Source organism: Porites lutea, chromosome 6, assembly GCF_958299795.1.
Source record: "Porites lutea chromosome 6, jaPorLute2.1, whole genome shotgun sequence".
Taxonomy (NCBI): Eukaryota; Metazoa; Cnidaria; class Anthozoa; order Scleractinia; family Poritidae; genus Porites; species Porites lutea.
Window position 1 is genome coordinate 15,143,577 of NC_133206.1, and position 15,073 is coordinate 15,158,649.

General features: G+C 39.6%; 1 protein-coding gene across 1 annotated transcript in view; it reads right to left on the minus strand.

The window, feature by feature from the left end:
• The window catches only part of LOC140941716 (coiled-coil domain-containing protein 57-like), a 29,333-nt gene that overhangs the window by 6,586 nt on the left and 7,674 nt on the right, over nt 1–15,073 (minus strand). Inside the window, exons 5-10 of the mRNA XM_073390730.1 lie at nt 6,448–6,741; nt 5,231–5,370; nt 3,791–3,949; nt 2,755–2,917; nt 1,305–1,671; nt 270–458 (exon numbers count right to left, since the gene is read on the minus strand). Of these exons, the coding sequence (XP_073246831.1) occupies nt 270–458; nt 1,305–1,671; nt 2,755–2,917; nt 3,791–3,949; nt 5,231–5,370; nt 6,448–6,741 (1,312 nt within the window). The remainder of the gene's footprint in view (nt 1–269; nt 459–1,304; nt 1,672–2,754; nt 2,918–3,790; nt 3,950–5,230; nt 5,371–6,447; nt 6,742–15,073) is intronic.

Genomic DNA, 15,073 nt, shown 5'->3' on the forward strand with positions numbered 1-15,073 from the left:
ATGGAGCAAAAGCGTTTTGACCTTCGATTGCTGTCGCCCGCACTCCGTAACCTTTAGTTATTACCAGTTATTATTATTACACATTGTACTCATCATCTGTTTTCTTATTGGCTAAGAGCCTACAGCTAATTTTGGAAATCAGCGCAACCTACAGATTAGTTAGGCTCGGCTGATAACTCTTACCTCGACCTTGATTATTCGGGATATCACAAAAACCTCATCCAATAATTGTTTATTATTAGTATAACTATTATCATTATTATCATTACCGACTGCTCCGTTCAGTTCCTTGATATGGGCCTGTATAAATGGATCTTGTGTCTGAGTTCCAGGTAGCCCAGGCCGACCATACGGAGGAGGTTTGGAGGCTTTAGATGCCACTTCTTCCATCCTCTGTCGCAGTGTTCTGTTCTTTGATTTTAATTCTGTGATTTCTTTCTCCAATGACTCAACGTATTCTGGCGAGGGAGGTTATTGGCAAGTCAGTAAGTCTGGGAGTTGTGAGGTCTTTGAGCACTTAAACTGGCGACATGTTTGTGGTAAAAGAATCGTGTTTTTTAAAAATAAAAATAATAAATACTAGGCAGTTTTGATCGTCTGAAGAGGTTAATTATGTTTGATGAAGAAGGTGAGTGCATACAAATACAGAAATGAACAAGCAATACGCGTTAAATTCTTGAATGTAACAGTTTATGGATGCATTTTAACCTAGTTATCATTTTGAAACGAAAGATGACATGTAAGATAGAGGTAATTCAAAGTACTCCTCTCATTGCTTCTAGTAATTTATGTAGATTATTATAAGAAGTGCTTGTTGTGTTCACAAATCATTTCCAGGCATGTGACATACTGAATTCATGAGTAGGTAGAATATGATCGTCCGGGTGAATAAAGTTCTGAATAGGACTGTTAAAAGTGACCGATGTTTTGACAACTTGTGAGAAGCAAGTCAGTTGATGGTATTTGACTCTGATTATTGACCTGATTGGTCAATAAAATCGCAATCTTATTGATCGTTGTTATAGGCTACAAAGACTCTAAATGTGAGGTGGGGGGGTTCGATCCGTCTTTTTTCACAGTTATAACGGTTCTTAATTGTTAGTCAAATTGTCAGTTGACCAGTCAATGGTTGTCAGTTTTGCCCCAGTCTGTCAGTGAGTCGTTTGAAAGGTGCTGGTGACTGCTGACTACAATTCAGTTGCGTTTGTTCTAAGTCACTAAGTTTGTTCTACGTAACTACAGTGTTATAAAGGGTTATACTGAATTCAGTGACATCACCACGACAACCAGGCACTGCAACATACCTTTGGTAAGTGGTACAGAAGGCCCCTCCCCATCATCTCTGCCTCGTACCAAAACAGAAGGAGGCCTGCCAGCCAGCTGGTTGTTAAGATCCTCCATGTCATGTCGCATCTGTCTGATCACAGCCCTTAAATCAGCATTCTGAACTTCCAAGGCTTTGATCTTCTCTTCTGCAGGTAAATCCTGTCGATCAGCAGTGCCATGTGCATTGATTGCCGTCTGTTTGTCCTTACTGGGTAACTGCGTTGGAATGGCAAGACCATGTCTCTGAAGCGTGGCAAGGGCCTGATCTCTGGTCTCAGTCAATACACGTATCAGGCTATCCCGCTGAGCCAGTTCCCGCTCTCGCTCTTGAGCTAATGCCACAGACTGACAGAAATAAACACCAAAGCCATTATTATACTTCCAGAAATTACAGTAGCACAGGGTTGTCATTAAGAGCTGGGGGGCGGGGATTTCTCCGGCTGTTATGAACGTGGCCCCTGGGTACTTTCATATGAAAATAGAAGACAAATAAAACCAAAAGAAATCCCTAAGCTGTTTGATTCCCCGCCTACCTGTTGTACCCGGCAACTTGAAATCTTAGTGACAACCCTGCTGAGTAGCATTTGACACTACATTAAAACTCCTTATTAAGGACACCAAAGGGACAGGGCTAAGTTTCCTTATTAGAGAGGTGTCTGTATTATAGAGGTAGGGACTGTATGACTTTTGGTATCTTTAAGACCTAGAGAACTGTCTAGAATAGAGAAAGGTGCCTTCATTGTAGAGGTAGACACTGCATGAAATTTGGTATCATTGGGACCAGGAGAGGAGGTTTAACTGTATTATAGCTTACTTTCTCCAAAATAAAGATAATGCCATCAGGTAATATCAGTGTTAATCCCAACAATAATATAATATTCTCAAATCAGATTGGCTATCAACTGCACTGATTTCAGCATTAATAGGACAGCCTAGGACACTATGCGTTATGCCTAAGTAATTGGACAGTACGTGGCATCATGCGTGTGCAATAGAATGTTTTTGTTTTCACTTCTAGCAAAATACTCTCGGAATATCTTTTATTTTATTCTTTAAAAAACTTAAAGCATAACAGATTTTGTTGTAGTTATGACTGATTGGTAACAGAACTTCCTGTTGTCCAATTCAGTCTGAGATCATATTCATGACTAAACAAATCGGATGGCCCCGTATTTGTTAATCACTCATAAGATTACAAAACCAAATTGGAATCCTCTCAAAACACATCTTTAATGGTAAAAGTGTCATTGGTTTTCAAATGTAGAGGCACAGAGCCCTCAGTTAGTACCCACCATGTTGCGTCCCTGGGCCAGTTGTTCTTAAACCAAAGAAAATAGTCTAATGCCAGGCTCAGAATCTGATGAAATGGACATGGTTGTAGCTTTAATTCACTTTTCCAGAAAATCACACCAACGATTGTACATTTACCTGATCTCTTTGCTTTGTGAGACCAGTAATGAGTTGCTCCTGCTTGCTGTACACTTTTCTTTCAGTGTCCTCACAGCGCCGCTGCCAGTCAACTTCCAACTGGGCTCTAGATCTTTCTAAGGAAGCCTCTCGCTCCATTGCTAAAGTGAGCTCTTTTTTGTACCTAGATTACAGTAATTAAAAATCGTTAACACCAAAAGCAAAAGCACAAGCAATAACACATACAGTACATCCAAAAGTAGTAATTCTCTTCCTTAGTATCTGTGACGAACTATTTTAATATTTATATAAAGCTGTACAAACTTTGCCAAGAGGCCTGGAAGACTGAGAAAGCCCCACTATGAGGTCCAAAAACTACATGATGTTCTAAGAAAAAAACGATAAACTAATGCTTACATCAAAGATAACTGTGAAAATGAAACAAAAATCAAATAAAATCAATCGGTAAATGTATAATTATGCCTGATAATTAGGTTTGCAAAACAAGCCTTCCATGAGCTCTACATAATAAACAAACCTGAACTAAGAAGACACCTTCATCGAACAGACACCAGTTAAGGTCCTATGAAAACTTAAACAACCCTGGGCGACCGTACTTTCATTGCTTTGGCGCCTAAACTCTGGAACAATTTACCTCTGGGAATTAGAATGTCCAAATCTGTTGACACTTTTAAAAAAATTTTGAAGATACATCTTTTTAGCAAGGCTTTTCATTCACAGTTAGGATTACTTAATACCTAACACAACTATGTAATTTTTATTTATTTTTAGCAAAACTATTTAAGACGTACCCTTCAGTGAGGCTTTTTATTCTTAGGTTTTTTGATATTATACACAACACATGATGTAATTCTTATTTATCATTTAGTTATTTTTTATTCTTTGTATTGTTGTAATGTGCAGTTTATCATCTTGTCATGAAAACTGCACAATATAAATTCTTAATTATTAAATTATTATTAATATGAGTGTCCCCTTGATACATGTACAAGTTTCACGGCAGTAACTATCAGTTGTTTAAAAACAAAGCATTAACCTGTCTGTAGCCTCTTTGATTTGTACAGTCTCAAGTCTCATCTTCTCTTCCTGTTGTCTTAGGGCCTCTAGTTCCATGTCACGAGCTACTGTGGACTGAGAATACTCAGCTGCTTGCTTGTCTAGCTTGTTTTCTAGATCAGCTATGGTTGCTTGTAACCTAATATATGTTAACAGGGAGACAGAATAGAGAGACAAAATATTGCTCCTTAATTTAACTTCAGCTAACAGAAAGGTGAAATAATGCCAAAACAGCAGAATAAATAATAATAATTATTAATTGTCATAATAGTACTTGCCATAAAGGTCTATGCCCTTTTACTCAAGTGTGTCATCCAGGGCTAGCCAATTTTTAAGCACCATTTTCAAGTCAAGGAACATGCACCTAAAGCTTAATATACTGGTACATCTACAATAACAGTATAACCTAGTCTATAATCTGAGTTGCAGCAATGATAACACAAAATGATACTCTAAACAATCTATAGACCTCTTTAGCTTCTATGTTTTGTTTTCCTAATAAAAGTCATGTGACAATACCCTAGAGAACTGTTTCTTTCAAATTTCGTTTTATTCACGTGTATATGTACACATAATTTATGAAAAGACAAAGGATCAAGTTCTCCTGGGACCTCAATTGGGAAAACAAAACATACAAGCTAAAGAGGTCTATAGGAAAGTAAATACAATAGTTATTGTCAACAAAAAATTTCTTCCTAGATTAACACAAATTGATTAGCACAAGGCTTTTTCAATGTGTGCCCCTAAACTGTGGAATTCACTACCATTAGATTTGCGTAAGTCACCATCTTTAACTGGTTTTAAGAAAGAATTGAAAACATATCTTTTTAGGCAATTTTTAGAGAGTGGGTCATTGTTTTTGTAAACTTTATGATTTTAAGACCTGTAATATAATGATTGTAAATAGATTTTTAATATATATATATTTTTTGTTTCATGCTTGTGATATGTAAATCATTTCATTTTCCCCTTTTTTACATTGTAAAGCGCCATGAGCTCAGGATATGAGCGCTATATAAATAAAGTTTATTATTATTAGCACTACTTAGCATTTCAGGAACTGGGCCCTGTAGAATAATGAGGTAATATTAAAAATTATAATAACGTAAACATTAAATAATAATGATATTAAAATGGAGCGGAAGTTTCATTGAGGGCTGTAACCCATAAAACCTGTTATGGCTGAGCTCACTTGATGTTACAGATGATCAAATTTCTTGTCAGATGTATAAGTAAAGAGGCACCTGAGAGATATAACGAGGCCTCATATGATTGGTTGGGAAAATTTAATGCAAATTCACCATTATTTTCTTTTTTCTTCTGGAATTCATAGCCATGGTCTACAAGAATAGAAAGCTTTCAGACATTGTAGGAACTTAAATCGCAACAACATCATGTAGTATCACAAACTCTTTCATACCTTTGCACTTCCAGCTGTCTTTCCTTCACGGCATCACTATTAGCCCAAACCAATCTGCGACACTCAACCTGTTCTGTTTCCAGCTGATTTTGCAATGTACGGATCTTCTCTTCTAAACTTCTTTCAAGCTCACTGTAGCTCTTATGGGAAACAAAAATTAAAAACAAGTTTTCTTTACTTCACAATTGGAAGGTCATACAGTGATGTACATAGAGAGGAATCTCAAAGCTAAATTACATGTATATGTTGAATTTCTGGAGCGGTGTGGAAGTTAAAGCCAGAAACCCTTTCATGTGAGGTATTCTTGGGTATTTTCTAGAACACATCTTGAATATGCTATGCAATACTATTCCAAGCAACTAAGGCAGTGAAAGTGAAACACTAAATTGGATGACATAAAAATTTATGCTGTTATTGCACAAGGGATGCAAAGTGTAAGCTCTTATATTTTAGAAGAGTTAAAGAGAGATCGGTAACAAAAGCTATTTTCAGATCTACAGATTTTAATATTTATTATAAATATCTAGGGGATTTCAGGGTGTAAGGTAAGAATTTTGAGTGTAACACTTTTGTCATGCTGAGGTTTCTGTTGAAGAAAAGAGAGAGACAGCTTCTCAAGAATGTAATCAGCAATCAGCATCTAGTTATAGCATCATAGATTGCATTCTGGGATTGTTTCTCTTAAACCATGCATACTTAAGCCTGCGAAAACATCCGCTTCTCCTTGCTCTTCACTGCTAGGGAAGTTTTGCGTGGAGGAACATCTGCGACTCAGCGACAGAAATTCCATACTGATGACGCAAATGGATGTTTAGATAATAAATGTGGTAGTCATAGGGTTTCGAATGCACATTTGTCCAATTTTACGTGTCTTGTGGTCGATTTTGGAAAAGTATTGAGTTCATCTGCCAACTAGCTCCAGCAAAATTCAAATGCTTCTTCTAGGGAAGACTATATTCCACAAATATTGACTGTTTTGTTAGAGACTCTTTGCGTTTAACATTTGACCTTTGTGGCCTTTTGTCTGTCATTCGTAAACAATAACTAAAACAATGTAACTACTCCGTCCACCAATCAGCACTTCTGACCTGATTCTGGACAGATTTTATGTCATCAGTATGGAATTTCTGTCGCTGAGTCACAGACGTTCCTCCTCGCACAATGTGCCTAGCGGCGAAGAGCGAGGAGAAACAGATGTTTTTGCAGGCTATGCATACTTCTTTAGCTGCAACAAGGGCTTGTTCCTTCTCTTTAGTATAACGATCCAGCTCTGCATGCTTGTGCTGAAATCGATCTTGTGCCTTGCTAAAAGCAGATCTCAGTTGTTCAACCTCTGCTTCCATTTCAGCCTCTTTAGCTCTGTGCATGCTCTGTTGATCTGTTAACTCCCAATCCTTCCGTTTCAGCTGTTTTTCCAAATCGTAAACAGTTGTTTCAGATCCTTCCAGATCGTCTTTAGTTTTTTCTCCACTGACTCTGACTAGCTCCAGCTCCTTTGTAAGCATTTTAACCTTAAAGTGCATGTTACAGGTTAAAATCAAATTCAGATTAAAATTTTTTAACTTACATGTAGGTTGATGCTCAATTTCCTTTGTCTCCCAGCCCTAATTCATGTATAATTAGGGCTGAGAGAAAAAGGAAATCAACCTAGGTTAAAAAATTTGTAACCTGAATTTAATTTTGACCTCTAACATACATATACATGTATGTTGATCATTTTCAAATTATGTGAAACTTTCAAAATCCAAACATTTATTATAATATTGTAGTGATATAATACTCTGCCGCAAGAAATGGTGATAGTACTCAAAATTAAAGTAAACAACAGTGTGTATTATCATAAACATTTTCAGTATCAATTGATATCTCTAGAATAAACATTGTCTCAGCATCATGAACAGTGGGGGGGGGGGGGGGATTTAGTTCTTTGAAAACTACATGTATGGGCATTCCTATACAGATTTTTTAAACCAAGGAAGGGCAACAACGTTAAAAAAAATTATTATTGAGTAGCAACCTACAGTATCTACAACTTCTCGTAGCTTAACATGTAAACGCAGTTGTATCCCTCCATATGCACACATATCTCTCTATTACACATGTAGTTTCTCCCAAAGATGGCAAACTTAATACAATCCTGCCTTACAAAACATTAATTTCTTTTTTTGTAACATGTATATTTAGCTCTGCTTTTCGGTGTCCATATTAGGGCAAAGTTAACCCATTCGCTCCTGGAGATTTTGCCGAAAAACGCGTTTTGAAGCTAGTCGAGTGGTTTTCTGGTCACTGTCGTGCTATAAAGAGCTAAAACTTACCACAAACCGGTCTACAGGTCGTACACTTGGCGGCCTTCTGATCCAGATGCAAAATATCAGCTTGCGAAGTTCGGGCATGCGCAGAAAGCAAAATTTCGACAGTTTTTGGGTTTAAAAGTGACACAGCAGTCTTGACTTTTACTTTTCGCTTTCTCTCCTCCCTTCTTTTTTCGCTTTTCTTGCCTCATTTTTTTTTTCTCTTGCTGGGCATTTAGTAGGCTTCATTTTGGTGGGAAGAGTTTTTAGGAAAGCTTTTAGGATCTTAGGATTAGGTGAAAGGAAAGGTAGGTGGGTAATGGAACAAGATTTTCATGGAGATTTTCAGGTCCTTGTCACGTGGTTTTTTGCTTCTTTCTCCGGTGTCCTTGACTGAATTGTGGTCATTCTGGTATGGTTTGAAAGATCTCTTCACTCTGCACAAGTTACCGAAGAAAGTTGTCCCTGACCGTTAAAACTGATGACGTCACAAAGGGTAGAAAGGACCTGGATCCGCACGGGCGGTTACGGGCGGTTCAGGGGCGAATGGGTTAATCAAAAAACCTAAAAATGGCCTTTTACCAACTTTTTCACCTGATTTTACTTGAAATAGACAGATTTGGTTGTTTTATGCTGAAAAGTGGATTTTTTTCAAAAAGCTTGGTACTTTGCTTAACCCATTCGCTCCTGGAGATTTTGCCGAAAAACGCGTTTTGAAGCTAGTCGAGTGGTTTTCTGGTCACTGTCGTGCTATAAAGAGCTAAAACTTACCACAAACCGGTCTACAGGTCGTACACTTGGCGGCCTTCTGATCCAGATGCAAAATATCAGCTTGCGAAGTTCGGGCATGCGCAGAAAGCAAAATTTCGACATAGTTTTTGGGTTTAAAAGTGACACAGCAGTCTTGACTTTTACTTTTCGCTTTCTCTCCTCCCTTCTTTTTTCGCTTTTCTTGCCTCATTTTTTTTTTCTCTTGCTGGGCATTTAGTAGGCTTCATTTTGGTGGGAAGAGTTTTTAGGAAAGCTTTTAGGATCTTAGGATTAGGTGAAAGGAAAGGTAGGTGGGTAATGGAACAAGATTTTCATGGAGATTTTCAGGTCCTTGTCACGTGGTTTTTTGCTTCTTTCTCCGGTGTCCTTGACTGAATTGTGGTCATTCTGGTATGGTTTGAAAGATCTCTTCACTCTGCACAAGTTACCGAAGAAAGTTGTCCCTGACCGTTAAAACTGATGACGTCACAAAGGGTAGAAAGGACCTGGATCCGCACGGGCGGTTACGGGCGGTTCAGGGGCGAATGGGTTAATCAAAAAACCTAAAAATGGCCTTTTACCAACTTTTTCACCTGATTTTACTTGAAATAGACAGATTTGGTTGTTTTATGCTGAAAAGTGGATTTTTTTCAAAAAGCTTGGTACTTTGCTTAACCCATTCGCTCCTGGAGATTTTGCCGAAAAACGCGTTTTGAAGCTAGTCGAGTGGTTTTCTGGTCACTGTCGTGCTATAAAGAGCTAAAACTTACCACAAACCGGTCTACAGGTCGTACACTTGGCGGCCTTCTGATCCAGATGCAAAATATCAGCTTGCGAAGTTCGGGCATGCGCAGAAAGCAAAATTTCGACATAGTTTTTGGGTTTAAAAGTGACACAGCAGTCTTGACTTTTACTTTTCGCTTTCTCTCCTCCCTTCTTTTTTCGCTTTTCTTGCCTCATTTTTTTTTTCTCTTGCTGGGCATTTAGTAGGCTTCATTTTGGTGGGAAGAGTTTTTAGGAAAGCTTTTAGGATCTTAGGATTAGGTGAAAGGAAAGGTAGGTGGGTAATGGAACAAGATTTTCATGGAGATTTTCAGGTCCTTGTCACGTGGTTTTTTGCTTCTTTCTCCGGTGTCCTTGACTGAATTGTGGTCATTCTGGTATGGTTTGAAAGATCTCTTCACTCTGCACAAGTTACCGAAGAAAGTTGTCCCTGACCGTTAAAACTGATGACGTCACAAAGGGTAGAAAGGACCTGGATCCGCACGGGCGGTTACGGGCGGTTCAGGGGCGAATGGGTTAATCAAAAAACCTAAAAATGGCCTTTTACCAACTTTTTCACCTGATTTTACTTGAAATAGACAGATTTGGTTGTTTTATGCTGAAAAGTGGATTTTTTTCAAAAAGCTTGGTACTTTGCTTAACCCATTCGCTCCTGGAGATTTTGCCGAAAAACGCGTTTTGAAGCTAGTCGAGTGGTTTTCTGGTCACTGTCGTGCTATAAAGAGCTAAAACTTACCACAAACCGGTCTACAGGTCGTACACTTGGCGGCCTTCTGATCCAGATGCAAAATATCAGCTTGCGAAGTTCGGGCATGCGCAGAAAGCAAAATTTCGACATAGTTTTTGGGTTTAAAAGTGACACAGCAGTCTTGACTTTTACTTTTCGCTTTCTCTCCTCCCTTCTTTTTTCGCTTTTCTTGCCTCATTTTTTTTTTCTCTTGCTGGGCATTTAGTAGGCTTCATTTTGGTGGGAAGAGTTTTTAGGAAAGCTTTTAGGATCTTAGGATTAGGTGAAAGGAAAGGTAGGTGGGTAATGGAACAAGATTTTCATGGAGATTTTCAGGTCCTTGTCACGTGGTTTTTTGCTTCTTTCTCCGGTGTCCTTGACTGAATTGTGGTCATTCTGGTATGGTTTGAAAGATCTCTTCACTCTGCACAAGTTACCGAAGAAAGTTGTCCCTGACCGTTAAAACTGATGACGTCACAAAGGGTAGAAAGGACCTGGATCCGCACGGGCGGTTACGGGCGGTTCAGGGGCGAATGGGTTAATCAAAAAACCTAAAAATGGCCTTTTACCAACTTTTTCACCTGATTTTACTTGAAATAGACAGATTTGGTTGTTTTATGCTGAAAAGTGGATTTTTTTCAAAAAGCTTGGTACTTTGCTTAACCCATTCGCTCCTGGAGATTTTGCCGAAAAACGCGTTTTGAAGCTAGTCGAGTGGTTTTCTGGTCACTGTCGTGCTATAAAGAGCTAAAACTTACCACAAACCGGTCTACAGGTCGTACACTTGGCGGCCTTCTGATCCAGATGCAAAATATCAGCTTGCGAAGTTCGGGCATGCGCAGAAAGCAAAATTTCGACATAGTTTTTGGGTTTAAAAGTGACACAGCAGTCTTGACTTTTACTTTTCGCTTTCTCTCCTCCCTTCTTTTTTCGCTTTTCTTGCCTCATTTTTTTTTTCTCTTGCTGGGCATTTAGTAGGCTTCATTTTGGTGGGAAGAGTTTTTAGGAAAGCTTTTAGGATCTTAGGATTAGGTGAAAGGAAAGGTAGGTGGGTAATGGAACAAGATTTTCATGGAGATTTTCAGGTCCTTGTCACGTGGTTTTTTGCTTCTTTCTCCGGTGTCCTTGACTGAATTGTGGTCATTCTGGTATGGTTTGAAAGATCTCTTCACTCTGCACAAGTTACCGAAGAAAGTTGTCCCTGACCGTTAAAACTGATGACGTCACAAAGGGTAGAAAGGACCTGGATCCGCACGGGCGGTTACGGGCGGTTCAGGGGCGAATGGGTTAATCAAAAAACCTAAAAATGGCCTTTTACCAACTTTTTCACCTGATTTTACTTGAAATAGACAGATTTGGTTGTTTTATGCTGAAAAGTGGATTTTTTTCAAAAAGCTTGGTACTTTGCTTAACCCATTCGCTCCTGGAGATTTTGCCGAAAAACGCGTTTTGAAGCTAGTCGAGTGGTTTTCTGGTCACTGTCGTGCTATAAAGAGCTAAAACTTACCACAAACCGGTCTACAGGTCGTACACTTGGCGGCCTTCTGATCCAGATGCAAAATATCAGCTTGCGAAGTTCGGGCATGCGCAGAAAGCAAAATTTCGACATAGTTTTTGGGTTTAAAAGTGACACAGCAGTCTTGACTTTTACTTTTCGCTTTCTCTCCTCCCTTCTTTTTTCGCTTTTCTTGCCTCATTTTTTTTTTCTCTTGCTGGGCATTTAGTAGGCTTCATTTTGGTGGGAAGAGTTTTTAGGAAAGCTTTTAGGATCTTAGGATTAGGTGAAAGGAAAGGTAGGTGGGTAATGGAACAAGATTTTCATGGAGATTTTCAGGTCCTTGTCACGTGGTTTTTTGCTTCTTTCTCCGGTGTCCTTGACTGAATTGTGGTCATTCTGGTATGGTTTGAAAGATCTCTTCACTCTGCACAAGTTACCGAAGAAAGTTGTCCCTGACCGTTAAAACTGATGACGTCACAAAGGGTAGAAAGGACCTGGATCCGCACGGGCGGTTACGGGCGGTTCAGGGGCGAATGGGTTAATCAAAAAACCTAAAAATGGCCTTTTACCAACTTTTTCACCTGATTTTACTTGAAATAGACAGATTTGGTTGTTTTATGCTGAAAAGTGGATTTTTTTCAAAAAGCTTGGTACTTTGCTTAACCCATTCGCTCCTGGAGATTTTGCCGAAAAACGCGTTTTGAAGCTAGTCGAGTGGTTTTCTGGTCACTGTCGTGCTATAAAGAGCTAAAACTTACCACAAACCGGTCTACAGGTCGTACACTTGGCGGCCTTCTGATCCAGATGCAAAATATCAGCTTGCGAAGTTCGGGCATGCGCAGAAAGCAAAATTTCGACATAGTTTTTGGGTTTAAAAGTGACACAGCAGTCTTGACTTTTACTTTTCGCTTTCTCTCCTCCCTTCTTTTTTCGCTTTTCTTGCCTCATTTTTTTTTTCTCTTGCTGGGCATTTAGTAGGCTTCATTTTGGTGGGAAGAGTTTTTAGGAAAGCTTTTAGGATCTTAGGATTAGGTGAAAGGAAAGGTAGGTGGGTAATGGAACAAGATTTTCATGGAGATTTTCAGGTCCTTGTCACGTGGTTTTTTGCTTCTTTCTCCGGTGTCCTTGACTGAATTGTGGTCATTCTGGTATGGTTTGAAAGATCTCTTCACTCTGCACAAGTTACCGAAGAAAGTTGTCCCTGACCGTTAAAACTGATGACGTCACAAAGGGTAGAAAGGACCTGGATCCGCACGGGCGGTTACGGGCGGTTCAGGGGCGAATGGGTTAATCAAAAAACCTAAAAATGGCCTTTTACCAACTTTTTCACCTGATTTTACTTGAAATAGACAGATTTGGTTGTTTTATGCTGAAAAGTGGATTTTTTTCAAAAAGCTTGGTACTTTGCTTAACCCATTCGCTCCTGGAGATTTTGCCGAAAAACGCGTTTTGAAGCTAGTCGAGTGGTTTTCTGGTCACTGTCGTGCTATAAAGAGCTAAAACTTACCACAAACCGGTCTACAGGTCGTACACTTGGCGGCCTTCTGATCCAGATGCAAAATATCAGCTTGCGAAGTTCGGGCATGCGCAGAAAGCAAAATTTCGACATAGTTTTTGGGTTTAAAAGTGACACAGCAGTCTTGACTTTTACTTTTCGCTTTCTCTCCTCCCTTCTTTTTTCGCTTTTCTTGCCTCATTTTTTTTTTCTCTTGCTGGGCATTTAGTAGGCTTCATTTTGGTGGGAAGAGTTTTTAGGAAAGCTTTTAGGATCTTAGGATTAGGTGAAAGGAAAGGTAGGTGGGTAATGGAACAAGATTTTCATGGAGATTTTCAGGTCCTTGTCACGTGGTTTTTTGCTTCTTTCTCCGGTGTCCTTGACTGAATTGTGGTCATTCTGGTATGGTTTGAAAGATCTCTTCACTCTGCACAAGTTACCGAAGAAAGTTGTCCCTGACCGTTAAAACTGATGACGTCACAAAGGGTAGAAAGGACCTGGATCCGCACGGGCGGTTACGGGCGGTTCAGGGGCGAATGGGTTAATCAAAAAACCTAAAAATGGCCTTTTACCAACTTTTTCACCTGATTTTACTTGAAATAGACAGATTTGGTTGTTTTATGCTGAAAAGTGGATTTTTTTCAAAAAGCTTGGTACTTTGCTTAACCCATTCGCTCCTGGAGATTTTGCCGAAAAACGCGTTTTGAAGCTAGTCGAGTGGTTTTCTGGTCACTGTCGTGCTATAAAGAGCTAAAACTTACCACAAACCGGTCTACAGGTCGTACACTTGGCGGCCTTCTGATCCAGATGCAAAATATCAGCTTGCGAAGTTCGGGCATGCGCAGAAAGCAAAATTTCGACATAGTTTTTGGGTTTAAAAGTGACACAGCAGTCTTGACTTTTACTTTTCGCTTTCTCTCCTCCCTTCTTTTTTCGCTTTTCTTGCCTCATTTTTTTTTTCTCTTGCTGGGCATTTAGTAGGCTTCATTTTGGTGGGAAGAGTTTTTAGGAAAGCTTTTAGGATCTTAGGATTAGGTGAAAGGAAAGGTAGGTGGGTAATGGAACAAGATTTTCATGGAGATTTTCAGGTCCTTGTCACGTGGTTTTTTGCTTCTTTCTCCGGTGTCCTTGACTGAATTGTGGTCATTCTGGTATGGTTTGAAAGATCTCTTCACTCTGCACAAGTTACCGAAGAAAGTTGTCCCTGACCGTTAAAACTGATGACGTCACAAAGGGTAGAAAGGACCTGGATCCGCACGGGCGGTTACGGGCGGTTCAGGGGCGAATGGGTTAATCAAAAAACCTAAAAATGGCCTTTTACCAACTTTTTCACCTGATTTTACTTGAAATAGACAGATTTGGTTGTTTTATGCTGAAAAGTGGATTTTTTTCAAAAAGCTTGGTACTTTGCTTAACCCATTCGCTCCTGGAGATTTTGCCGAAAAACGCGTTTTGAAGCTAGTCGAGTGGTTTTCTGGTCACTGTCGTGCTATAAAGAGCTAAAACTTACCACAAACCGGTCTACAGGTCGTACACTTGGCGGCCTTCTGATCCAGATGCAAAATATCAGCTTGCGAAGTTCGGGCATGCGCAGAAAGCAAAATTTCGACATAGTTTTTGGGTTTAAAAGTGACACAGCAGTCTTGACTTTTACTTTTCGCTTTCTCTCCTCCCTTCTTTTTTCGCTTTTCTTGCCTCATTTTTTTTTTCTCTTGCTGGGCATTTAGTAGGCTTCATTTTGGTGGGAAGAGTTTTTAGGAAAGCTTTTAGGATCTTAGGATTAGGTGAAAGGAAAGGTAGGTGGGTAATGGAACAAGATTTTCATGGAGATTTTCAGGTCCTTGTCACGTGGTTTTTTGCTTCTTTCTCCGGTGTCCTTGACTGAATTGTGGTCATTCTGGTATGGTTTGAAAGATCTCTTCACTCTGCACAAGTTACCGAAGAAAGTTGTCCCTGACCGTTAAAACTGATGACGTCACAAAGGGTAGAAAGGACCTGGATCCGCACGGGCGGTTACGGGCGGTTCAGGGGCGAATGGGTTAATCAAAAAACCTAAAAATGGCCTTTTACCAACTTTTTCACCTGATTTTACTTGAAATAGACAGATTTGGTTGTTTTATGCTGAAAAGTGGATTTTTTTCAAAAAGCTTGGTACTTTGCTTAACCCATTCGCTCCTGGAGATTTTGCCGAAAAACGCGTTTTGAAGCTAGTCGAGTGGTTTTCTGGTCACTGTCGTGCTATAAAGAGCTAAAACTTACCACAAACCGGTCTACAGGTCGTACACTTGGCGGCCTTCTG